The sequence below is a fragment of the Macrobrachium rosenbergii genome, chromosome 12 (assembly GCF_040412425.1).
Source record: "Macrobrachium rosenbergii isolate ZJJX-2024 chromosome 12, ASM4041242v1, whole genome shotgun sequence".
NCBI lineage: Eukaryota > Metazoa > Arthropoda > Malacostraca > Decapoda > Palaemonidae > Macrobrachium > Macrobrachium rosenbergii.
The window spans coordinates 82,185,496-82,211,973 of record NC_089752.1 but is presented as its reverse complement, the minus strand read 5'-3'; the positions used below and the strand labels follow the sequence as shown (position 1 = coordinate 82,211,973).

The 26,478-nt window shown below is 38.3% G+C and overlaps 1 protein-coding gene across 2 annotated transcripts in view; it reads right to left on the bottom strand.

Moving 5' to 3' along the window:
- LOC136843740 (uncharacterized) overlaps window positions 1–26,478 on the bottom strand; it is a 474,729-nt gene that overhangs the window by 439,634 nt on the left and 8,617 nt on the right. For both annotated transcript variants that reach the window (XM_067112392.1, XM_067112393.1), the window contains exon 2: window positions 18,066–18,255. In XM_067112392.1, coding sequence (XP_066968493.1) covers window positions 18,066–18,255 — 190 coding nt within the window. The remainder of the gene's footprint in view (window positions 1–18,065; window positions 18,256–26,478) is intronic.

The following is a 26,478-nucleotide window of genomic DNA, read 5'->3' as shown; positions in this document are numbered from 1 at the left end:
TTTTTCATTTGAAGCATCAGCCTATTTCATTTGAAGCATCAGCCTTTTTCATTTGAAGCATCAGCCTTTTTCATTTGAAGCATCAGCCTTTTTCATTTGAAGCATCAGCCTTTTTCATTTGAAGCATCAGCCTTTTTCATTTGAAGCATCAGCCTTTTTCATTTGAAGCATCAGCCTTTTTCACTTGAAGCATCAGCCTTTCAATTTCATTTGAAGCATCAGCATCCTTTCAATTTCATTTGAAGCATCAGCCTTTTTCATTTGAAGCATCAGCCTTTTTCACTTGATGCATCAGCCTTTTTCACTTGAAGAATCAGCCTTTTAATTTCATTTGAAGCATCAGCCTTTTTCATTTGAAGCATCAGCCTTTCAATTTCATTTGAAGCATCAGCCTTTCAATTTCATTTGAAGCATCAGCCTTTTTCATTTGAAGCATCAGCCTTTTTCATTTGAAGCATTAGCCTTTCAATTTTCTTTTGAAGCATCAGCCTTTTTCATTTGAAGCATCAACCTTTTTCATTTGAAACATCAGCCTCTTTCATTTGAAGCATCAGCCTTTTTCACTTGAAGCATCAGCTTTTTTCACTTGAAGCATCAGCTTTTTTCACTTGAAGCATCAGCCTTTCAATTTCATTTGAAGCATAAGCCTTTTTCATTTGAAGCATCGGCCTTTCAATTTCATTTGAAGCATCAGCCTTTTTCACTTGAAGCACCAGCCTTTCAATTTCATTTGAAGCATCAGCCTTTTCATTTGAAGCATCAGCCTTTTTTCATTTGAAGCATCAAAGTTTTTCACTTGAAGCATCAGCCTTTATCACTTTGAAGCATCAGCCTTTTTCATTTGAAGCATCAGCCTTTTTCACTTGAAGCATCAGCCTTTTTTGCTTGAAGCATCAGCCTTTCAATTTCATTTGAAGCATCAGCCTTTTCATTTGAAACATCAGCCTTTTTCATTTGAAGCATCAGCCTTTTTTTCATTTGAAACATCAGCCTTTTTCATTTTGAAGCATCAGCCTTTTTCACTTGAAGCATCAGCCTTTCAATTTCATTTGAAGCATCAGCCTTTCAATTTCATTTGAAGCATCAGCCTTTTCATTTGAAGAATCAGCCTTTTTCACTTTTTGAAGAATCAGCCTTTCAATTTTATTTGAAGCATCAGCCTTTTTCATTTGAAGCATCAGCCTTTTTCATTTGAAACATCAGCCTTTTTCACTTGAAGCATCAGCCTTTCAATTGCATTTGAAGCATCAGCCTTTTTCATTTGAAGCATCAGCCTTTTTCATTTGAAGCATCAGCCTTTTTCATTTGAAGCACCAACCTTTTTCATTTGAAGCATCAGCCTTTTTCACTTGAAGCATCAGCCTTTCAATTTCATTTGAAGCATCAGCCTTTTTCATTTGAAGCATCAGCCTTTTTCACTTGAAGCATCAGCCTTTCAATTTCATTTGAAGGATCACCCTTTCAATTTCATTTGAAGCATCAGCCTTTTTCATTTGAAGCATCAGCCTTTTTCACTTGAAGCATCAGCCTTTCAATTTCATTTGAAGCATCAGCCTTTGTCATTTGAAGCATCAGCCTCTTTCATTTGAAGCATCAGCCTTTTTCATTTGAAGCATCAGCCTTTTTCATTTGAAGCATCAGCCTCTTTCATTTGAAGCATCAGCCTCTTTCATTTGAAGCATTAGCCTCTTTCATTTGAGGCATCAGCCTTTTTCATTTGAAGCATCAGCCTTTTTCATTTGAAGCACCAGCCTTTTTCATTTGAAGCATCAGCCTCTTTCATTTGAAGCATCAGCCTTTTTCATTTGAAGCATCAGTCTTTTTCATTTGAAGCATTAGCCTTTTCTTTCATTTGAAGCATCAGCCTTTTTCATTTGAAGCATCAGCCTTTTTCATTTGAAGCATCAGCCTTTTTTCATTTGAAGCACCAGCCTTTTTTCATTTGAAGCATCAGCCTCTTTCATTTGAAGCATCAGCCTTTTTCATTTGAAGCATCAGCCTTTTTCATTTGAAGCATTAGCCTTTTCTGAGCTCGTCCCCATGTCACCTGGTGAAATTCCATACTAACACGAATTTCTAGGTATAAATATTGCTAAGCATACCAGAGAAAAATGCTTTCAGGAATGCTGGAGTTACTACCCCCAGATCGATTGACTTCTATATGGAAGACGTCGGTATAACCAAGGGTGAGTGAAAGAATCACAACCACAGAGCCACACTCGACAGACATCCCCATGTCAAAATCCCACGGAAAGAGTAGAGAGCCGTTCCAGCCCCTACACTCACCCGCCCGCCAAGCGGCGACTCCAGCGCCACCTACACCATTCCATTTCTAGCACGTGAGATTTTCACTGATTGAATTTTTGTGCTCATGTTTTTGGGCTGTTTTTGGATTACCCAGCATGTCTTCGAGCAGCTTTTCTATCACCAAGTTAAGTACCATCTTCTTGTGGGGTTTTTATGATAAGTTTGGCTGGTTCAATCATTATTTTAAAGTTTTGTGCGATTGTTGTTATGATGCCGTGGCGTCCCCCAGCCGGCCATGCTGACCGCGAGATTTGCCCATCCAGCTTGTTCTGTTTGGGTTTTCTCCTTGTCGTTATATTCTTATCATTATTCCCCCTGGGTTCCATCCTGGTGGTGTTTCCTGGGCGGGTTGTAGCGGTGTTTCTCTATATTTATTTTGATCCACTTGTCGGGTTCCTTCATTAGGGTTCCCGTCATTTCCTGCTTGGGTTCCTCCGCCAGGGTGTGTTCCCAATGGCACCCTTTAATAGGCCTTCTGCACGTAATCTTCTAGAGAGGGTTTGATGCTTGAAAGAACCCCTTTAAAGGAGGGGAGGGTGGGACCATTTCCACCCCAGTCCGTTGAGAACAATGCAGTGTCCCCAAGGAGAAGACTTCCATTCTTTGTGGTGTCTTTGGAGTCAACCCCCGACCAAACAATTCCTATTGATATCCGCCTCTTCCTCTACCTTTTCCTTTGATGGGTATTCCAGGCGTTGCTTTTCCTTTTCCTTTGTACGATGGTTTTTGGACCTTATGAAAAGGATGTCCTTGCTTATGTGGCTGTTGCTGTACTTTTGAAGGAGGTTGTCCTTTCTGGCTACTTACCTGTTTGTGAGGAAAAGATTTGGAGGTGACTGCAGGCTTATATGATTTTTATCAAAACGAGCCTTTTTGAGCTGGGTAAAGGGTAATTCCGGGTTTTTGTTTCCCAATTTCTCCTTTTCCCAGAAGAGCATACACAGTACAATTTTGTTGTCGTGCTTGCTTGTTGACTTGTGTTACCACAGCATCCTCAAACAGGTCCCTACAGAAGGGATTAGACTGTAATAAGGCCGTTACATTAGGAAGTGACTTGTTGGAGCCCTCCAATGTTTCCATTCGTGCTTTTAAGCGCCAGTCTAAAAAGTCGTAGAGTGCTTCCCATAGGGTTCTCATGAGACTTTTAGCCACAGCAGCAAAATATGTCCTGGTGTCCTCTGGAAGCCTTTTGGTGGCAGCTTCTAGCAAGGTGGAAGAGGTCAAGATACTGAGAAGAAGAGTCCTAGCACGGAATTCTGATGAAGCTGTCTCATCTGAGATTCTTCTCATAGGAGTCCCAAATTGTTGAGTAGCAACATCCAAGGGAGCTTTTTCCCTTGAAAGGGAGCTGAAGTGTTGCCCACTCCTTGGTGGAATTTTTGAAACCGGTAGGACTGTGACAAATGGGTTTAGTTCTGCCAATGGCTCCCGTTTTCTAGTTACTACATAATTCTGGAAGTTTGTCTTCACATGATTAATTATTTTAAAGGTGAAGGGACAGAAGGCTGGAGGTACTTGGTGAGCTAGTTGAGTTTTATTCATGATGGGAGTATAAATCCACCTACCGTTGATCTGGTAAAGGGCATCATCAACAACTTTTAATGCTGTGTTACCACTTAAGAGAACTGTTTCCTTGTGAGGTTTCTCCATGTCCGGTAACGGTGGAATCAGGAGCCATTCCGTATTAGGGAATGCTGCCCTGTCTCTAAACTCCACATGTACAACTTCAATCATGGTTTTTCTCTCGTTAATGAGATACTTACCATCAGGAGAGAAAATGCACATTGAAGCGTCTAGCCAAGGATTGTTAGCATCATCATTTGGGGAGAATGTTGGAGCCCCTGTTGTTTCCACTCTCCCTTTTCGATTGCAGGATGAAGTACTTTTACACTTTGGAGTGTACATCACTGATTTTATTTCTTTAATTTCCTGTTCGGAATCATGCAAAATGACCATTATGTACTGCCGTTCTGTGGCAAGGGCATCTTTGATGTTGCTCATAATTTCCTTACGGAACTGGTCAAATACTGCAAACTGTGTATCCCTTTTGGGAGCTTGCATATTCTGACTGAGCATCTGCAGCCGAAGTGTGACTGCCTGTAGCCCAGGGAGTAGAAGTCCTGGGTGAGTTACTATACCCCTCTGAATATGTAGTCATTTCACTTGGGGTTAACTGAATCCTTGTATCCCTTTTTGGGAAGGATCCTGATCAGCTTCTGAAATATGCATGGGGATTGAATTCCTTCTGGAAAGTTTCTGCCCCGGTAAGCTGAAGGTAGTGTCCCTGGTCCTTCTGGGTTCAGCAAGGACATTTGGTAGCAATATCAATTTCATCTAAGTGATGATCATCTCCAAGAGGAACTTCCTCCATTTTTCTCCCAGGGTTTGCCTGGGAGGTCCTGGGGACTGATGTTATTGGATTGTGGCGAATATGGATCCTCTGAGAACGGATTAAGTATATGCTGCGAAGATCTGCCGGAAAGATATAATGTCCCCTTCCTCTCCCTTGCTGAACCCTAGGACCCATCGAGACAGCCTGAAACGAGCTGTTTCGTCCTTGAAACTTGCTGCCAAGAGCACACTGCAAACTTCGCACATATCTGGCGACCAGGCAAATTTGTCCTGATTTTTGCAAGGACTATGCTCGTGGCAGGTGGAATGGGCCGTACCCACTGGCAAAAAACGAACCGAGCAATTTGCTATGGAACACTTGAGCTGAGGGTCCTGCATGGTAGTGGCCCTGTAGTGAAAGAACCAAGTTGTTATTAGAAACTAATTTAGAATAAATTGTTTTTTGAAAGAACAGACACTTTGTAAAAAACCTTATGCCATTAATATATTACATCTTACAGGTTAATTTGGTTACCATGCGTAAATGTAATACGCTACAAAATATGCAAGTTAACAAACTGTTGTAGATTTTAGGTTGACTGCCAGCATATAGGGCTGCATTACTTAAGCTGTTAGTCCTTTTGCAATGGCTTATGTGAAATTTTAATTCCTGTCATGCCATAAGGACTATTCTATAAACTAATCTGTTTAACAGCTAAACCAAGCTACTGTTTTAAATGGTTTAGTTTAATAGTTCTAGTATAATCTACTTTAATCTAAGCATAGATCTCTTAGAAGAATCTCGCTTAACCTATTCTAGGTCGTTTCTTATTCTAGGTTTAATTAAGAACCTAAGGATATATAAGCTTTACCATAAAATTAATTTTCTTATTGGTTTTGTTTCATGCAGCTGAGACTACATTTCTGTCTGATACTCAGCCGCGCTGTTTCTAAATTAACAATCGGAACGTTCCCTTGAGGGGTTTCCAATAAATCTGGTTAGGCTATTGTCTGTTCTATGTTTACATCACCTGTAAGGATATAGGCTTCATAAGATCTTACTAATGTTATTGACCCTTGAATACTGTTTATATGCACTACTGGGCTTATTCTTTCTTAGCCTAGTTAGGGTATTAGCCAATCCCGACTTTTACAGATGACAAATATATAGGCTATATAAAAATACGTTTTTCTCTGTTCTCTCGATAAACACACACACACATGTATATATATATATATATATACACACACACACACACACACACACACACACACACATATATATATATATATATATATATATATATATATATATATATATATATATATATAGTATATATATCTTTGCTGCTGGGTTGCAACTCCCATTCTGGCATCAGCTACTTTGTTTTCCCTGCTATATGTTCAATTCCTACAATATCAAACTCTAACAGCTGCTCGATCCAACAGGCCTGGCGAGTGGTAAATCCCCTTTCTTGAATAAATCTCACAATGGGCAATGATCTGTGTTTATTTTGACTTTCTGCCCCACAAAAAAGTAGTGATGTCTCTCCAGCATCCATAGAATCGCCAATATCTCTCTATCGAAGGTATTATAGTTCTTCTCTACCTCTTTTAATGCTCGTGATGCAAAACAAATCAGTTTTTCAATCCCTTCATCGTCAACTTGAGAAATCACTCCCCCAATAGCTATAGTGCTTGCGTCGGTGGTTACTAGAAATGGTCGATCGAACTTTGGATAAGCCAACAGTTCATTACTATTGAGTGAAATCTTTAATTCTTGAAAAGCTATTTCTTCTTCCTGTTCCCAATGAAAATCTGACTGTTTCCTCAATGAATTTAAAGGTCTCACTTTTTTACAAAATCTTTGATGAACTTACGATAGTAGCCTTCGAGCCCGAGGAAACTGGCTACTTCTTTTGCTTCTTCGGTTGGGGAAATTCTTTAATTGCTGCTACTTTATCTGCACAAGGCTTAAGGCCTTCAGATGTTACGATGTGCCCTAAAAATTCAACTTCTTGCTGAAAGAATTTGCATTTGGTAAGATTAATTTTCATACCATGTCATTTTAAAGCTTCTAAGACTTCGATAATGTTTTTCTTATGTTCTTCTACTGTGGCCCCTATTATGATTATGTCATCTAAGTATACAAACATGCTATGCCCTAATAGCAAAGCTAATACGGACATCATAACACGTGAAAAATGGGCAGGAGCATTCTTTACTCCAAAAGGAAGGTAATTATACTCAAACAGTTCATCATTAGCTATAAAGGCTGTCTTTTCTTTGTTACTCTTGTCTATAGGTATTTGATGACAACCTGACTTTAAATCCAAGGTGGTGAAGAATTTACTATCTCTGACCTAAATCAACAATTCTTCGATAGAGGGCAATGGAAATGCATTGTCTTTCGTGATACTATTCAACTTTCTATAATCACCACATAGCCTAAGAGAACCATCCTTCTTTTTAACCATCACAATTGGCGAGGCCCAAGGAGAGTAACTTTCTCTAATTGTCCCTTGTTCCCTTAATTTATTAATTTCGTTCTCTACTTCCCGCTGATAACAAACTGGAATTCTATACGGCTTAAGGTCTTATGGGTGATTGATCCCCGGTCTCTATACGAAAATGAAAATTATTTATTCTGCCTGGGTTTCGTCGCCAATCGCAATTACATTTTGATAACTTTCTATAATTTCGTTGACAATATTTTGATAAGTAACAGGGGTAGACCCATCAGCTGTTCTCAGGAGTCTATCCAGATGTTCTTCACAGTGACCCTGATGCATGCTACTCAAGGTCGCAAGTGTGTGAGAAGCATCTGCTATTTCTGAGTTCAAGGTCGCATATCGACCCACTGCCTAATACGATACGCTGGTTACTAACGTTAATAAATGGCACATTAACCTCGCCGTGTACTACCTCACTCAGACCCGGAATGATAAAATCTTCCCATTTCTGATGGGGTCTGATCAAAATTAAGGTGCCTTCAGGTAAATTCTGTGCGGGAGTCAGGGTGAGGGATGAGAGGGTCCAGGGTGGTGCCACATCTCCAGCCTCTGGGACGGTGGGTACTTCCCCTCCGCCTCCCTTCGGTCTTTTAAATACACTTTGATCCCCTTCAAGGCTGTGCCAGCCATTATTATTTCGTTCCTAGCCACAAAATCATTTCCTAAAATAACTGAAATTCCTTCTACTTGTAATGCTGGTACTACATAGAAGGTATGTGTCACTACTCGTCCATCAATGGTTACCTGCTGCTTCACAGTCCTCTGGGTTACCATCCAATGCCTCTTGCTGTCCTTAGAACTGAACATCCTTTCATAGGCTGCACCAATCCTGTCACAAGGTGTTCTACTAACAAAGACACACTTATGCCAGTGTCGACCAACGCCCTTTACTTCCACGATGGGCACTGCAACTTCCTTCACGCACTGAGGATGGGTGATAGGCTCCTGCATTACCTCTCCTCCCTGCACCCTCAACGTTAGGGTAGGGGCAGCCACAGCTGATGGTGGACTGTTCACTGCTTCTCGGGGGTTTGGTTGACTCCCCTCACTCCCCAACAAGGCATTCCTTGTTCTCTCAGGGGCATGGTCATTGTTTGGACCCGCTGAGTGTGGGTGTAGTTTGGGGTCCTCCTGAATCCTCCTCCACGCTGCCTTCCCCTTCCTCTCCTTGGTGTAGGGGGGAATGTTGTTTTGCTGGCCGTCATCATTTTTTGAACAAGCGTTCACAAGGTGGTCTGTTACATTGCATTGAAAACGTCGCGGCTCAGTGAGAGAGGGGCACTGGGACCTCACGTGGCCCTCCCTTCCACACCGCCAGCAAAGACCAACCGTCCTCTTCCCGGCTGGTTTCCCTTTGCCTCTTTGAGGTCCCGGGGTGCGTGACCCTGCCCCTTTGATGGTGGGTGAGGCTGGCTGAGGACTCGCTTGGGTAGGTTGTTTAACCATTGCAACAAACAGTTGGGAGGTGGTCTGCCCCCTCCCACTTGCTTGCTGGCGTTGTTCGTGGTCTAACAGAAGTTGAATCTTTGGCAGCAAGGCTTGCAAGGGCCTCTCATCGCAAATAATGAATCTCACTATGGAAATGGGAAGAATTCGCCTCAGCATGCGTCGGCAGAAGTCTTCTTTTCCCTCTACAGTCTGGTCTCTTTCAGGGGTGAGGGACTCATAATCCTCACCGATGCGACTACAGAATGCTGAAATCGACTCTCCCACTCCCAGCACAGGGTTGTAGGCTTCCATTAGTTCCATCTTCTCCTCTCGGTGTAGGGCAAACTGTTGTGTAAGGTGTTGTTTAAAAGTACCCCAGTCTGAGGAATAACTGACGTCCCAACTCCTGATTTGTCATGCGGCATTCCCCGTCACTTTTTGCTTTGTTTGCACAATTTTTTCTCTATCCAGGCTATGGTGGTGTTTTCAATACACTTTATGAAGGTCTCGATCGAAAGAAAACCTTCACCAGTGGTGAGTTGTCAAACTCAGGCACTGATCCATCTAGCACTGGCAGTTCTTTTATTTTTTGACTGATTGTGCTTGTGGGTATGACGTGACGTCCGCCAAAATTGTGGGTGGGTCGATGGGCTTTTTATTTTGTATTTCATTTGTTAATTTGTGCAACTCTTTTAACACGTGTTGGATATTAAATTGACTGCTCTTTCGACACCACATCCTCTTCCCCAGCACTGTTACTGTTAACACTGGCACTCCTGCCGTCACACGCTGGTTTTCTTTGAGTTTACATTGTTTATTTCACCTTCACAATTATGCAGTTAATTATTATATGTACTGGCAATACCCCACACCTGACACCAAAAATATGACCTGATTCTTGGTCACGTAAAGAGTTCTACCAATACAAATGAAATGCATAAGATACAATTAACAAGTGTATTTTCCTTAATAGTTACACAGGGCCCTGTTGCTAATATTAAGCTACTTAATTATGCAATTATAGTCAGAAGGTACTCTGAGGTGGCACGCGCCATCACTGTCTTTCAGATGCGCTTCCTGGCCCGACGACCACTAAACCCCTACTGATCTTAACTTTTCAAACTGAAATTGCTTAGCTCATAGACCTCAGCTGATTGGTCTCTTATAATCGAAAGGAACCAATAAGGGTCTTCAATGTATGGCACTCATTTGAATTACCCATGCCAAACCCCAACGATCGTATGGCGTTCGACGACTCAGCAGTATCTGTTCGTTACTCTCTGATCACAAAGGTGTACAAACAACTAGCAGGTTTTCTGTTACGTCTCAAACATGAATTTCTACATAGATAAGTTCATACATATATACATATACATACACATATATATATATATATACTGTATATATATATATATATATATATATATATATATATATATATATATATATATATATATATATATATATATATATATATATATATATATATATATATATAATTATAATACACGAAGTCGCTGCACAGACGACCCTTAATTTACACTTAGTTTATTGAAAGTAGAACCTAGATATCAAAACAAAGTTATCAACGTTTCCATCTGTCCCTTTCTTTACTTGAAACAGATACTGAGATGGCACAGTTAAAAGGGGCAAGGATGAGAGGCTGGCTGCCACTCCCTTAAGCAGCTTAGCCCAACTAAGCTGCTTAAAACAACCTTCCAAAGGTAGATTAAGCTGCTGAATTGTCTTTCCTTTCGCAAGATACCTGGGAAGAGGCAACCAGATGGCTGAACACCTGGGCAAATGACACATCTTTTGCACATGGTCACCAATCTTTGCACTCGGTCAGGACACTCGGCCAAGGCCTTAAAAAGAGAAGGACAAGAGACATCTCAGTTAATCGTTGGGTTAGTCGTTGGGCAGTCAGTCACGGTGCAGCTGGGCTGTTAGCAGTTAGCAGTTTGCAGTTAGCCATACACGTGGGGCGAGTGATACAAGGCGCTGAGGGGTCACCCTCCACCCTTCCACCCAGATCTCAACACCAGACTCCTGACATGAACCCAGTGCTACCGTCATCCTCGAAAGGACCTACCCAGGAACCTGAGTACGATGTCAAGTGTGTGATTGTCCCTCGTCATCCTTCGCCAGAGACCCACTTCCCCTAGGGTAAAGTGCGAGTAAAGACTTTTCAGTCACGACCGTTGGCCCTTTAGAAGTGTTACCGAGTGCCAGTATTGTTTCTCATCCTTGTAAGCGTCGTAACCCTGGAATAGGTCGTAAACCAGGAAATAATTTCTGATGAATATATTTGAAAAACGTTGTAACCTCGGAATGTCGTAAGCTGGACCCGTGGTAACACAGAGACTGCCTGTATACATGTGTGTGTGTGTGTGTGTGTGTGTGTGTGTGTGTGTGTGTATATATGTATATGCATATATGTATATACATATATGTATATACATACATGTATATGTATATATAGTAGAACCTTGGTCCTCAACGCTAATTCGTTCCAGAAGAAGTGTCGAGATTCGATTTTGTCACTATTCTGAGTTAATTTCTCCCATAAGAAATAACTGAAAATGGATTAATCCATTCTGACCACCAGTCATTACCCCAACCTTGCCTTTTTTATACAAAACTTTACACAAATTACAATTAAATAAGTTCAGAGTTGAATAACTTACCATATCAAAGCACTTTTACATTTTTAAATGCATACTGTATAAAAAAAAAATTGGCTTATGACCAATGCGTGTTTCACGTAGTTAACGATGATAGACCGAGCGCCATAGGCTAGGCTAGGTAGCCTATAGGGACTACCAGAATGTACTGCAACGGGTACACATGAAAACTGTTGTTAATAATGATAACATTGAAAAACAAGCCAGATTATCACATTAAATTAATAATACAGTATTTATAAGCCGAATTACTGTATGTCTGTTATCATAAAATTAGCAAGAAAAATGTCTAAATTGCGTCCGAACTCGGCAGCTTGTGGCAGATATAAACAAACCACAGCACCACCAGGGCAGCGCTGTGGTTTGTTTATATCTGCCACAACTACCTCGAGTTCCACGCATCTTAGAAATTTTTCTTAATTTTATGATAACAGACATACAATAATTCAGCTTATAAATACTGTAACAGTAATTCGGCTTATAAATACTGTATTATTAATTTAATGTGATAATCTAACTTGTTTTTCAACAGCAGCAACAGCATGTGTGGGCTTTAAATGCTTTTAAATAAGCATGGGAAGAACGCCACCAACAATGCCAACTAGCGGCAGAACCCAAAACTCTTTTTTTCTACAAACATCATATGATTCATCGGGTCGGATTCGGTTTGTTGTTTTGAGCTCCAACAAAATTTACTCAACATTTCCTGTTGAAATCCGATTATGTCGAGTTCTAGTACAGTTGAGGACTGGGGGTTCTACTGTATATATATATGTATATATATATATATATATATATATATATATATATATATATATATATATATATATATATATATATATATATATATATATATATATAAAATCCTGAAGGAAATGGAAACACCTGAGTGCTGCAAGGCCTTTCAACGCTATGTCCTTTACTTAGCAGACTGAAGAAATATAAAAGTATGTTTACAAAGAAAGCTCATATAAATGACAGATGGGGATTATAAAGGAAACATATGTACCTGGAATCCAACACAATTGAAGAATTAGTAGAACTGCCAAAACAGGATTAAATATTTAAGAGGTTTTTACAAAGGATTAGGATTAACCGTTCAGGAGCAGGGACAGGACAATTAAAAGATTATACAGGTTTGTGACTGACCACCTAAAAATTTTTTTAGTACTACACAATAATTCTCTTTTTTTGTAAACAATAATAACTTTTTGCAAGATGAACATTTTTACAAATAAAAAATTATATTAAACATACGGATATATAGAAAATATATATCAAGTAGCTAACTTGTAATTAAGTCAGTGATTTTATCTTTTAGGTCATTCTTGAACATTTTTCTAATACAGGGGTCCAAATAATACATGCCAGGGCTAAGATTAAAATTACAACTGGAAGTAAGCTGGATAATAGCAGACTCCAATAAATTTCTTGAAGAGAAATCTTTCGATCTGGCAATCACTGAACTTTCAGTCCAATTTATCCTGTGAGAGTTTTCACTTAAATGAATGAATATAGCATTGGATGCTTGTCCAGTTTTGACCGAATACTTATGTTGCTTAATCGTACATCTAAATCTTTGCTAGACTGGCCAATATAAAAGAGGGGCAATCCAAACATGGAATTTTATATATTATGTTGTTGTTTTCTTTCTGGGCTTTTTTATTAACATTCTTTTGAGTGTTATTATAAGAAAAAACGAGGTTTATATTAAAGGTTTTAACAATGATTTTATGTTTTCAAAACCACTAAAATAAGGCAAGCTAAGAATGTTCTTAGGGTTTTTCTTCATGTTACTTTCACTATAAAACTTCAACCGAAGGGCCATACCTGGAATAAACCCCGACCGCCTCATCTTAGTCCATTGAGTGTTGACTACACTGCGTGAACGGTGCCAGTTTTCGTGGTTCCTTCCAAGAACCTTTCTTTGGATGAGGGATGATGCCATACAAAGGGCATCTAAGTATAAAAGTGTACAACCCCATGAAGCCAAAGAAATATAGTGTGAAGTTATTTTTATTACGGAATCCAACACTGGATATGTCGTGGACTTCTCGGTGTATTCAGGGTCTTCTCACGCTGCGTGACACTGTCTTCGGTCTTGTGGATCGTTTCCGTAACCAGGATACCACCTGTTTATGGATAATTATTATAACTCGGTATCCCTGGCCCAGGAACTGTATGAAGCAGGTGTGCACGTCAGTGGTACCCTTCGGTTGGTGCGTGGGGCCCGAATGTCCTCAAGAGGTTAGCTAGCCAGCCGCAACATCTGGCAAGAGAGACAGAGTGGCGGCGGAAGGGAGATGTCTTTGTCATCTGTTGGAAGGGGTCCGACTGCGTGCCCATGATTAAAACGACAGTCATGAGCCCATCCAAGAAGAGATCGTTCAGCAGAAGAAGACACGTCGGCAGGGCCGAGTTACGTATGAGGAGTTTCAGTGTCCAACAGCCTACTGTCATCGGGCACTACAATAGGCACATGGGGGAGTTGATCTCTTTGATCAACTCATCCAGTATTATCTCTTCGCCAGGAGAACCAGGAGGTGGACACAGAAGCTCCTCAAATACCTCCTTCAGTTGGCACTCCAGAATGCCTACATCCTCTACTGTGGGTACAATTCGGACACCCAGAGGTTGTCCCACATCCAGTTTTCGAGGTGGCCGGGAATGCCCTCATAAACTTTAATCCAGAGGGTGGCCTTCCAACACGCCCCCTGCCCGAGCTCCAGATCTGCCCGCTGAGGATAGAGCAGATGTCGCTAGGAGGGCCAACCTCGGTCTTCCTGCTCCTGCCGATGCCGCCCCTGCTGCCGCCGCCCTCCCTCACATTCCAATGTCCCGTCAGGTAGTAGACCCTGTGTGTCAGCTATAGGCAGGGGATCACACACTGGAGCTCCTAGAAGGGCGTAAGCAGAAAAGGTGCCAGGTGTGCCATATGAATGGCACAAGAAGAGACACCCGGTACGTCTGTCGCACCTGCAAGGTAGCACTTTGCAGGTTTGGGGAGTGTGACCGCAAGTACCACACTGCGGTCATATATTGGAGTGCGCCTACTGGAGGGCGCAGCGGACCGCCGTCAAGGGCGGCACATCTGCAATAAGGGCGCGTCTCCCCTCCTCCACCTGTGCCTCATCATGTCGAGAGGAAAAAAATGCAAGACTTCAATGGAGGAGGGAGAAAACAAGAACAGAATGAAGAGTCAGGATTACAGTGAGTATTCTGCATTGATTTTATATTTAGTTTTATATTTATTACAAGTTTTTATATATCTGCATTTATTGGTATTTTGTATATTATTTTGTTGTATGCAAAAAAAAAAAAAAAAAGTTTTTCACCTGCATTCCTTTTAGTTATGTATTCGTTACCAAAATAAAAAAATATATATTATATATATGTGTATGTATGAATGTGTATATATATATATATATATATATATATATATATATATATATATATATATATATATATATATATATATATATATATATATATATATATATATATACATATATATATATATATATATATATATATATATATATATATATATATATATATATATATATATATATATATATATATAGCGTTATATATATATATATATATATATATATATATATATATATATATATATATATATACTTTATATATATATACATATATATATATATATATATATATATATATATATATATATATATATATATATATATATATATATATATATATATATATATATATATATATGGGTCTTCTTTTGGTAAGCAAAAAATCTAACATTCTAGCGATATTCATCATTTACCTTCATTTTGCAACAAACGGAAAGTCTCTACCACAATATTTCGATTTATGGTGAATTTTTGAAAAAACTTTTTCCTTACCTTCACGGGCGGTAACTCTCCTGAAAATCTCAGAATTTCTTGAGTCACCTTGTCGTAATTTTCGCGTCATTTTATATCAGGCGTTACATAAAGTGTTATACATGAAAATGTGCACAATTTCATGTAGAATACAACAAAAAATAACTCGTGGTTATAGCTTTTATCAGTTTTGAAATATTTTCATATAAATCACGATAAGTGACAAAATTTAAACCTTCGGTCAAGTCAAAGTTGACCGAAATGGTCAAAAAATGCAATTGTAAGCTAAAACTCTTACATTCTAGTAATATTCAGTCATTTACCTTCATTTTGCAACAAACAGAAAGTCTCTAGCACAATATTTCGATTTATGGTGAATATTTGAAAAAACTTTTTCCTTCCCTCCGGACGCGGTTGCTGAAAATCTCAGAATTTCTTGAGTCACCTTGTCGTAATTTTTGCACCATTTTATAATAGGCGTTACATAAAGTGTTATACATGAAAATGTGCACAATTTCATGTAGAATACAACAAAAAATAACTCATGGTTGTAGCTTTTATCAATTTTGAAATATTTTCATATAAATCACAATAAATAGAAAAAATCTGAACTTTGGTTTAACTCGACCGAAATGGTAAAAAAACTGCAATTGTAAGCTAAAATACTTACAGTCTAGTAATATCCAATCAATTAACTTCATTTTGCAACAAACAGGAAGTCTCTAGCACAATATTTTGATTTATTGTGATTTTTAAAAAGATTTTTTTATGTCCACATGTTACTTAATTCATGCATCATTTTGTGATAATATTTTCTCTGTGTTGCTCTGATCGTTTTACAATTTCTTACATACCAAATTCATCGCAATTTAGTGTACAATACAACGAAAAAAAATAACTCATTAGCTTTGACAGTTTTGCTCACAGCGCGATTTGTGTACAATTATATATGAAATTGTTTTTCGTGCTGTCATATATTCCAATAGTTATATATGATAATGATATTTTTTTTTCATTTCTGATGGTTGCATACTAAACTTCAGGCAATGAGAAAAAAGGAGCCAAAATGAACTCTTAATCTTAAAACTAAGTATGCTGTGATTTTTTGAAAAAAACTTTTTCCACTTCGAGCTCACTCATTTAACGCCGCCAGCATCTGGGTGACGCTTTTGTAAATAGAGGCTTGGTGTTTAAGGGTTAGCGTGAAATTTTTCTCGTAATAAATTATAAAAATAAATGCCCTAATGAAGTTAGGCCAGGACACGACATTCTAGGAAAGGTTTGTTCCCATCACTTTACACTCACCCCAAAGTTTTCTTCATTACCTATAAAAATATATGCTATCAATATAAATTTTCTACATTACCTATATACGCTACCACTGTACATGTTTTCCGTTCAGATATTGGAGAGGAAAAGAAACAAACAACTGCGAGGATAAAAGTAAACAAACGCTGAACAACCAAGCCTTTATGAGCCAGAAGACAACTCATTGCAGTAAAATCAAGCTTTGTGGTCTTATATAATTATTATATTGTGAAAAATAGTAATCACTAATTAGAATATCACTAATACAGGAAAACAAATCCCTTACTTATGTATGTGTGTTCTGGTGTTGTTGCTATCCCAGGCAAGACAATTCCCATTTCCTTCGTCCCCTCTCTTGTAACAAACTTATGAGATGCAATCTTTCAAATTTCTCCCTCATGAGGGTGGAACTTCTCTTGCTTATGGCAATGGAATTGCATGAATGCACTACATGGTAAAGAAAATCTGAAAAGGAAATCGTCACAAACCACTAGGATATGGAGAACCAGAACCCCACACAAATCAAGATGGTTTATTGATATAACCCACGCTCTGTTAGTAACTGTTACCTACTTATAAAATTTCACATTTCGAAAATACACAGTAAAAATATGTCCAGAAATATAAAATATTATATGTATACTGGTTGGCAAAGAAAGGTACTGGCGTCCTGGTTTCTTGCCAGTCTATTTGTCGACAATATGGCGAACTGCACACGTGCAATAATAACTTCCTCTTCTAGTAGGTTTGACGAAGAAAAGAACCTAGGTCAGCTTCACTGTAAGATAAGGGAAAGAGCCCACTTACCTCTGAGTCCTTTACATACTTCATCATGTTTCATAGTGTTTATCATTACAATAAAATACCTGGCCATGAGACTGACTTAAAGAGAATTCTTTGATATTAGTTTGGTCTACCATGGAGCTCTGAGAGACCATGGAAGGTAACTTCTTGAGGACGAAACTAGCGACTATGTTATCAAAATATAGTAAATTAGGTAAGATTGTAGCATAATTCTGTGGAATTCCCAGTATTTTTCTGGTTAAGCGGGAGAGGGGCGTAGCCCTAACTGCCAATCATTTTGACATATTGATGTGAGGAGGAAACAGTCTCTCTCTCTCTCTCTCTCATAGTTTTATCTCTCTCTCTCTCTCTCTCTCTCTCTCTCTCTCTCTCTCTGTTAGGTGCCAACATTTTGTATTTCATCTCTCTCTCTCTCTTAGGGTAACTTGATTAATTTTCACACATAGCTGTAAGCCATATATTTTAAAGGGTAATGTTGCAAGATGACTTTGAAATGTTATTAAAGTGTTTTAAGATGATAGTTTAAGGTATATTTGGTGTAGGATGACAGTTTAATGTATATTTGGTGTTTGAGCTATTAAAACAGGCAGTTATAAGCATTTTGAGAGGGAGTCTTTGAACTATTAAAATAGGCAGTTGTAAGTGTTTTTAGAGGTAGGTTTCAGTACTTGCAGATTTTTGGTATTCACAGGTGGGTGTGGATCCTATCCCCCTTGAATACTGGGGTTACTGTACTACACAAAATTCAGTTTCTTTGCACTGTATTGTGATGCAATGATTATATAAAATTTGTTCTATTTCATACATATTTGTAAATAAAATTCAATTACCTGAGTGATGTCAGCCCAGTCTTCATCTGTAAAATCAATTGTATCTTCAATATGTCCATTGTTAACAGAAAAACTTGGCACTCTCCCTTCATCTGATGGTAGTGCAAGTACACTACAGGTTTTTTTTAAAATTGCTGGATGAATAAAAGGATCATTTTTTTCAAATGGTGGGCATCTCTCCTCATGACACCTGTAAGAAAAAGGATTGTTAGGAATACGGTCAATAACATTATTCTATAACATTCATTCATAACTCCCTCTTTAACTTTACCAATTATATCTTATATTTTTAAGACATGAACATACAGCAAAAGAGTGTAGAGTGTAAAGTCCCCGTTCAATGGGTTCTCTGATGAACATCCCGTTTTCTACGGTGCCTTCTCAGCCCGACCTGAGGTATGCACGTACACAATCTTATTATCATTATTGTGATTTGTACATTTATTAACTGTTCATTTGCCCATTTGTACCAAGTATATGTGTCAGAGTATTTTTGTGTCCAACCAGCTATTGTTAACCTTAAACGCCAGCCTCTATTTACTAAAGTGTCTGTCGTATGCGGTGGCGTTAAGGGAGTTAGCGCTTGAAGCGGAAAAAGTTTTTAAAAAAATCACAGCATGTTTAGTTTTTAAGTTTAGAGTTCATTTTGGCTCATTTTTTTGTCATTGCCTGAAGTTTAGTATGCAACCATCAGAAATGAAAAAAAAAATCATTATCATATATAAATATTGAAATATATGACAATGCAAAAAAAAAAATTAACATTTAATTGTATACAAATCGCGCTGTGAGCAAAACGGTTAAAGCTGATTGAGGTTTTTTCTTTGTATTGTACACAAAATTGTGATGATTTTGGTATATAACAAATTGTAAAACAATCAAAGCAACACAGAGAAAATATTATCACACAATGATGCATGAATTAAGTAACACGCGGACGTAAAAAAGTTTTTTCAAAAATTCACCATAAATCGAAATATTGTGCTAGAGACTTCCCGTTTGTTGCAAAATGAAGGTAATTGATTGAATATTACTAGACTGTAAGTGTTTAGCTTCCAATTGCAGTTTTCGACCATTTCGGTCAAGTTAAAGTTGACCGAAGGTAGAATTTTTTCTATTTATCGTGATTTATATGAAAATATTTCAAAACTGATAAAGCTACAACCATGAGTTATTTTTGTTGTATTCTACATGAAATTGCACACATTTTCATATAAAACTTTATGTAATGACTAATATAAAACGGTGCAAACATTACAACAAAGTGATGAAAGAATTTCTGAGATGTTCGGCCGAGTTACCGCTCGGACGTAAGGGAAAAAGTTTTTCAAAAATTCACCATAAATTGAAATATTGTCTTTAGAGACTTCCAATTTGTTGCAAAATGAAGGTAAATGATTGAATATTACTAGAATGTAAGAGTTTTAGCTTACAATTGCATTTTTGACCATTTCGGTCAAGTTAGAATTGACCGAAGGTTGAAATTTTGGCACTTATCGTGATTTATATGAAAATATTTCAAAACTGATAAAAGCTACAACCATGAGTTATTTTTGTTGTATTCTACATGAAATTGCGCACATTTTCATATATAAAAGTTTATGTAACGACTAAAACAGTGCAAACATTACGACAAAGTGACAAAAGAATTTCTGAGATGTTCGGCCGAGTTACACGAGCGCGGACGTAAGGAAAAAATTTTTGTCAAAAATTCACCATAAATCGAAATGTTGTGCTAGAGACTTCAATTTGTTGCAAAATGAAAGGTAAATGATTGAATATTACTAGAATGTAAGAGTTTTTTAGCTTGCAATTGCATTTTCGATCATTTCGGTCAAGTTAAAGTTGATCGAAGGTTGAAATTTTGGCACTTATCGTGATTTATATGAAAATATTTCAAAACTGATAAAGCTACAACCATGAGTTTTTTTTTGTTGTATTTACATGAAATTGCGCACATTTTCATATATAAAACTTTATGTAACAACTAATATAAAACGGTGCAAACATTACGACAAAATGACGAAAAGAATTTCCGAGATGTTCGGCAGAGTTGTGGCGTGACGTAAGGGAAAAGTTTTTCCAAAAATTCACCATAAATCGAAATATTGTGCTAGAGACGTCCAATTTGTTGCAAAATGAAGGTACATGATTGAATATTACTAGAATGTACGAATTTTAGCTTACAATTGCCTTTTTTGACCATTTCGGTCAAGTCAAAGTTGCCCGAAGATTGAAATTTTGGCACTTATCATGATTTATATGAAGATATTTCAAAACTTATAAAAGCTACAACCATGGGTTATTTTTTGTTGTATTTTACATGAAATTGCACACATTTTCATATATAAAACTTTATGTAACAACTAATATAAAACGGTGCAAAAATTACGACAAAATGAGGAAGAATTTCTGAAATTTTAAGCCGAGGTTACAGCGGATGTAAAGAAAAGTTTTTTCAAAAATTCACCATAAATCGAAATATTGTGCTAGAGACTTCAATCTGTTGAAAAATGAAGATAAATGATTGTATATTACTAGAATGTAAGAGTTTTAACTTACAATTGCATTTTTTACCATTTAAATCAGTCAAAGTTGACCGAAGGTTGAAATTTTTTGTAGTCGACGTAAGGTATGTCCACTCGTCACCCGACAGACAATTTTAGTCGATTTACGATACGTCCAGTCGGTGTTTAAGGGTTAATCATCATGTTTTCTATATGTACCTGTCCTGTTTTGTGTAGAGAAATAGTTTGACCTCGGGTCACTTGTAAATTTTTGTACTGGCGGTCTCTGCGTATACGTAGACACACGCATGCCGCTTTATAAGCAGGTCGTTTCATCAATAAACCAGCAGTACTTGTCTTCCTGCTCTTTCTTTAGCACCTATCACAGTGGTGACCCCTGGAACAGTTCCCAGAGCCATTAACAGACTCAAACGGTGACTTAGTCTTGGCCCGATGAACCAACCCACACCCCTAACGGACTAACTACGGTGTTCTAACAAGGCGCTCGGGTGTTGCCGACCCTCATCGGTAAATCACCAGCGTCATTAGCAGACCCATACAGCATGCTCCCAAGTGTGTATTGACGCGAGTGTTCCCTCACACTCCAAGTGAGAGTGCGGAATGAGCATGGATGCAGACATTCCCAACCACATACAAATTACTGCAAACTTCTTGGAGGCAGATGTCTCCCTCGCACAACCCCCTCTCGAGCCCTCATCCACGCCAAAACCCGCGCGCTCCCCCACGCTGGTGCCCGCTCCCAGCGCGATGTCCCTCCTGACGGACCAACCATTCACCCATCAGAACCCAGCGTCCTGGCTCTACAGGGTCGAGGGGCAATTTAGGGTGGCAGTCCTGACCGATGAAGTGTTGAAGGTGGACATCACCATCAACGCCCTACCGGAGGAGATATACAGGAAGGTCGCCCCATGGGTGACGTCAACGATGAGCCCTGCCATCTTCCAGGAATTAAAGGCCACTCTCGTTGAGACCTGCTCCCTGCCGGTCTCCGAGAGGGCCGCCCACACCCTCGACCTTGTCATCAACCCCCAGCAAGATACAAACCTCTTGGAAACGTGGCATGCCCTCCAGGACCTCCTCCTCCTCCCCGAGACTGACAGCAGCAGCAGGCACAAAGAGATTAGCCTGTGGAAGGAGATCCTCCTGCAGCAGCTGCTCCCAGAGGTACGTGGGCTATCACGGAGCCATACAGCCTGCTGGTCGGGGACCTGATAAGGGTGGCGCAGCAGCTGACGGACTCCACGAGGGCGGCGAAGCGGGCGTCCACACTTGCACACCCCATCAACTGCCTCCAGCCGGAGGACCCCACCACAGGGTGCATCAACGTCGTCGACAGGAGGCGGCTACCCCACCACCAGAAGGAAAGGCCGGGCTTTGCTACTACCACCAGAGGTTTGGTAAAGATCCTGGGTGCGAAGCCCCCGCCTTTTCGCCCATCCAAAAAACGGGGGTGGAGGCGGCCACCTCACAGGCCGCCATGGCAGCAGCATCCAAAACACCCAGGAGCCCCACACTAGTAGGTTTCTCCGTCCGCGACACTATCTCCGGCAGGATGATGCTGATCGACACTGGGGCCATGTGGTCACTGTTCCCACCTTCAGAGAGGACAGGCGCCCGCCGGACCTGGCTGCCTCCCTGACGGCCGCCAACAGGGTCCCCCAGCCTCCCCACGGCACCAGGCTCCTGTCGGCCTCCATCCTGGGCAGGAGATACAAGTGAAACTTCATCGTCGCGGACATTAGGACCCCGCTCCTGGGTGCGGACTTTCGCCCACTTCAGACTGGCAGTCGACGGCCGCGCCTGCTGGACACTGAGTCCTGCCAGTCCCTGCCCTTGTCGCCGCCCCAGGGTGCCCATTATTATATTATTATTAAAAAGTTTAACCATACCACTGAGCTGACTATCAGCTCTCAGGGCTGGCCCAAGGATTAGGATGAATGACAAGTCTAGGCTAGAAGCCTAGCACTGGGACCAAATAAGTCACTCGTTAATGGTGAATGAATGAAAATGAAAATGAAATTAAGAGAAATTAAAAAAGGTATACGCTTTCATCTGGAACACACTCACACAATAAATACATTTATACTCATGTTTCCATATATACTCACTTAAAAGGTAATTAAAATTCAAAATAAATTAGTAAAATCATAAAATTTACTTGTTTTAATATTCATTATACCAACTGATTGATTTTTATATTTTATCAATTAACTCAAAGCTTCTCATGAACATCAAAATGGGTACTACTGAAAAAATGTTGAAGATTCCGTCAAAATTTCTTTTATTGGTCTATTTCCAAAACTTGATAATCGTTGCATGTTATGTTTGGACATTCACACAGTACATGCTTAACTGTTATCAACACATTGCAATCTGGGCATTTGGGAGGAGGGCCACATGGACTGTTCATTAAGTGTCCATGTGTCAGACAAGTATGGCCAATTCGAAGACGCGTCAGAATTACTTGTGTGTGTCTCTCTCTCTGATATGATGAACTCCATTTTCTGACACTGGATTTTATCTCTTATAATTTAGTATTTTCAGGTTCTTCGTTCCATATATTTTGCCATTTACTTACAATGACTGTTTTTATATATCTTGCATAGTCACTAATAGGGATGTCTACATTTGCTCTTGTCATGTGGACCTTCTTTAGCTGCTTTATCAGCCTCTTCATTTCCTTAATCCCTACATGGGCATGGGATCCAACATATTTCAATATTTTTTCCCTTATTATAAATTTATGAAGTGAAACTTTATATGTTGTACAATATTATTTTTTTTATTATAGCTTAGAATGGCTTCTATAGCACTTCTGGAGTCACTATAAATCACAAAATTATTACATGAGGCTTCTCTAATTATTTTATGGCTGATACTATTGCACAGAACTCAGCTGTAAATACTGAGGCGTTATCTGGTAGAAAGAACTGATACGTTTTGTCTGTGGATACTGGAGTATATGAATGACTTTTTGACAAATATTTCAAGCGTGTACAAATTCTCATTTTATTCATTGTCCAAGGAGGTAATTTTAATATTAAAGGTAATTGTATATTTATATGGCTGACTCAAACAATCTTCTAGCTCTAATTGGGAAAGGAGGTGGACATCGGTTTATAAACACATCTCTTAATCCAAATAATTTTTTGGTTGAGAATCATTTGTCTCAATTTTTAGAGCATTCTTCATTGTTGCTAGCTCTCTATGGAGAGAGAGCTAGTTCACCACATTCAACTTGTAAAGAAGACATTGGTGATGATCAAAAGCTCCTGAACATATTCTAAGACCGTTTTCAGCATTGCGTCTGATGTGGCCATATATTTCGATTCCATAATCAACAATAGACAGTACTGTTGCTTTATACAGTAAAGTAGGGTGTCTATCGGCTCCTAAGTAGTGTTCGATAGTTTTTAATTAGGTTTAATGCTCTTTTACATTTTGATTTTTCATGTATATTATGTGGGCTTTCCAGTTCATGTGAGTATCAAGTATTAATCCTAAAAATTTTGCTATTTGGCCAACTAGTATACTGTGGTTTCTGATTTTTAAGTCTATTTCTTCCCTTTTTTCCATTTTTTATTTTTATAAAACATGATTACTTGGGTTTTATCTATGGAAAATTTAAAACCCACTATTTTTCTATGCTTTATTAGTGATTTGTTCTGCATGTTTTATTCGAGATGCTGAATAATATATGGCAAATCATCCATATGCAGGTTTTTTAATACCAATGACTAGATTATTACTGATATCATTAATTGCTAAAGTAAACAGTGTGAGCACCACTAAGGACCTTCCTGTGGAACACCTTTTTCAAGAGGAAAATTATTCTAGACAGAACAGCATCAATTCTCACCTGAAAACTGCAATTTGTCAAAAGTTTTGTATAAACCTAGGTAAATGTCCACAGATGTTGTTGTGTAAAGTTTTTAATACAGCATACCTCCATGTAGTATCGTATGCTTTTTCAATGTCAAAAAGACAGCTACAGTAATTTGTTTTCATTCAAAACCTCTTACATGATATGGTCTTCTAAGTTATGAGAGAATTACTGTAGATGTGTTAGACTGTGACCAACTGGTGAGAGTCAAAATTTTATTTTCTCCGAATGTGCCATGTTAGTCGAGCATTTAACCATTTCTCAGTAATTTGCACATACAATTTGTTAAAGAAATTGGTCTGTAATTGTTTACATTACTGGGATCTTTTCCAGGTTTTGGAATAATTATAGCTTTACGCCATTCATCAGGAAATAAATTTTTAGCCATAAGTGGTTTTAAACTCTAACAAGTATGTCTTTGCCAAAGGCACTAAATGGCAGATCATTTCAAAACAAATACTGTCACCTCCAGGGGCAGATTTATTGCTGTTCAACAGAGCAAATTCTAGCTCTTCTGTATTAAATTTTCTATTATAATACAGTAGAACCTTAATTTCAACGCTAATTTGTTCAGAAGAAGTGTTGAGATTCGATTTTGTCGAAATTCTGAGTTAATTTCTCCCATAAGAAATAACTGAAAAGATTAATCCATTCTTTCATTATCCCAACCTTTTTTTTACAAAACTTTACACAAATTAACAATTAAATATGTTCAGAGTTGAATAACTTACCGTATCATGCACTTTTTCATTTTTAAATGCATACTGTATAGTTTATTTTTTACAAATGATATTCATAGGTTAGGTAAGTAGCCTTATAGGCACTACCAGAATGTACTATAACAGGTACACATGAAACTTTGTTAATAATTAAAATTGAGTCAAACAAGCCATATTTTCTCCAGAATCTGTTTGCATTTACTGTATTTTCTCTAGTAATTTCATAACAATTGTTAAAAATTTCTGAAATTGTTGACATTACTGGCAGCTTTTCAGGTTTGTGGGATAGGACTAATTATAGCGCTCTGGTTTTGCCATTCATCAGAAATAAATTTCTTGATCCCAGTGGTTATAAAATTCAGCAAGCAGCAGCATGTCTTTAAATGCTTTAAAAGCATGGAATCATTCACGCCAACTAGCGGCAAACAAATCTTTTTCACAAACTTATGATTTATCGGTCGATTCGTTGGTTGTTTCAACAGAGCAAATTCTCAACTCTTCCATATCAAATTTTCTAGTACAGTCGGGATAATATATATCTTCTATTGTTTCAAAATTTATTGTTATTAATTCTATATTATTTTTCCTTGTGCGGAAATGCTCACCTAAATTTTTGTTGCTACTTACTTTTGCTAAATTTTCACCTATTACATTACTAATTTCTTTAGGATCAAGTATTCTTTTCCCATCTTTTATTATAGCATGCATAGGTGGTTTAACATGGGTACCATTTGTTTTCCTGAATTTTTCCCACATTTTTTGTATGGGAGTATTATTAGAGAGATCTGATTCATATTTTCTCCATGAAATGATTCTTCCTTGAATTACTTCACTTTTGAACTTTGCAGATATTTTGTTATATAAAGGTTTTAATGTATCAATTTCTAATAATATAGTCAGCTTTTGTAAGGTTCCTTCTAATATCGGTAATGTTTTGTTTATTTTAATTAATTTTCTATTCAAATTATTTAATTCGTCTTACAATTTGGTGTTTTATTTTTATTAATTCTGTTAGTTTTTCAGACCACCATGGGACTTTGTGTTTTGTTGGATGAGATTTGGATTTTGGTATTGCTTTACCAGCAGCATTTGTAATGAAATCAACAAGAAATTTATTAGTTCCATTATGGTCTTTTAAATATTCAAATGGTGGATATTTCTAGTGTGGAATTCATATTGCTCTAATCTGCTTTATAAATGTTATATTGAGGACATGTTTGGTGGGATTATTTTGTAATAATGAAATTAATATTGGGAAATGATCACTTGTAAGTCGTCTACCG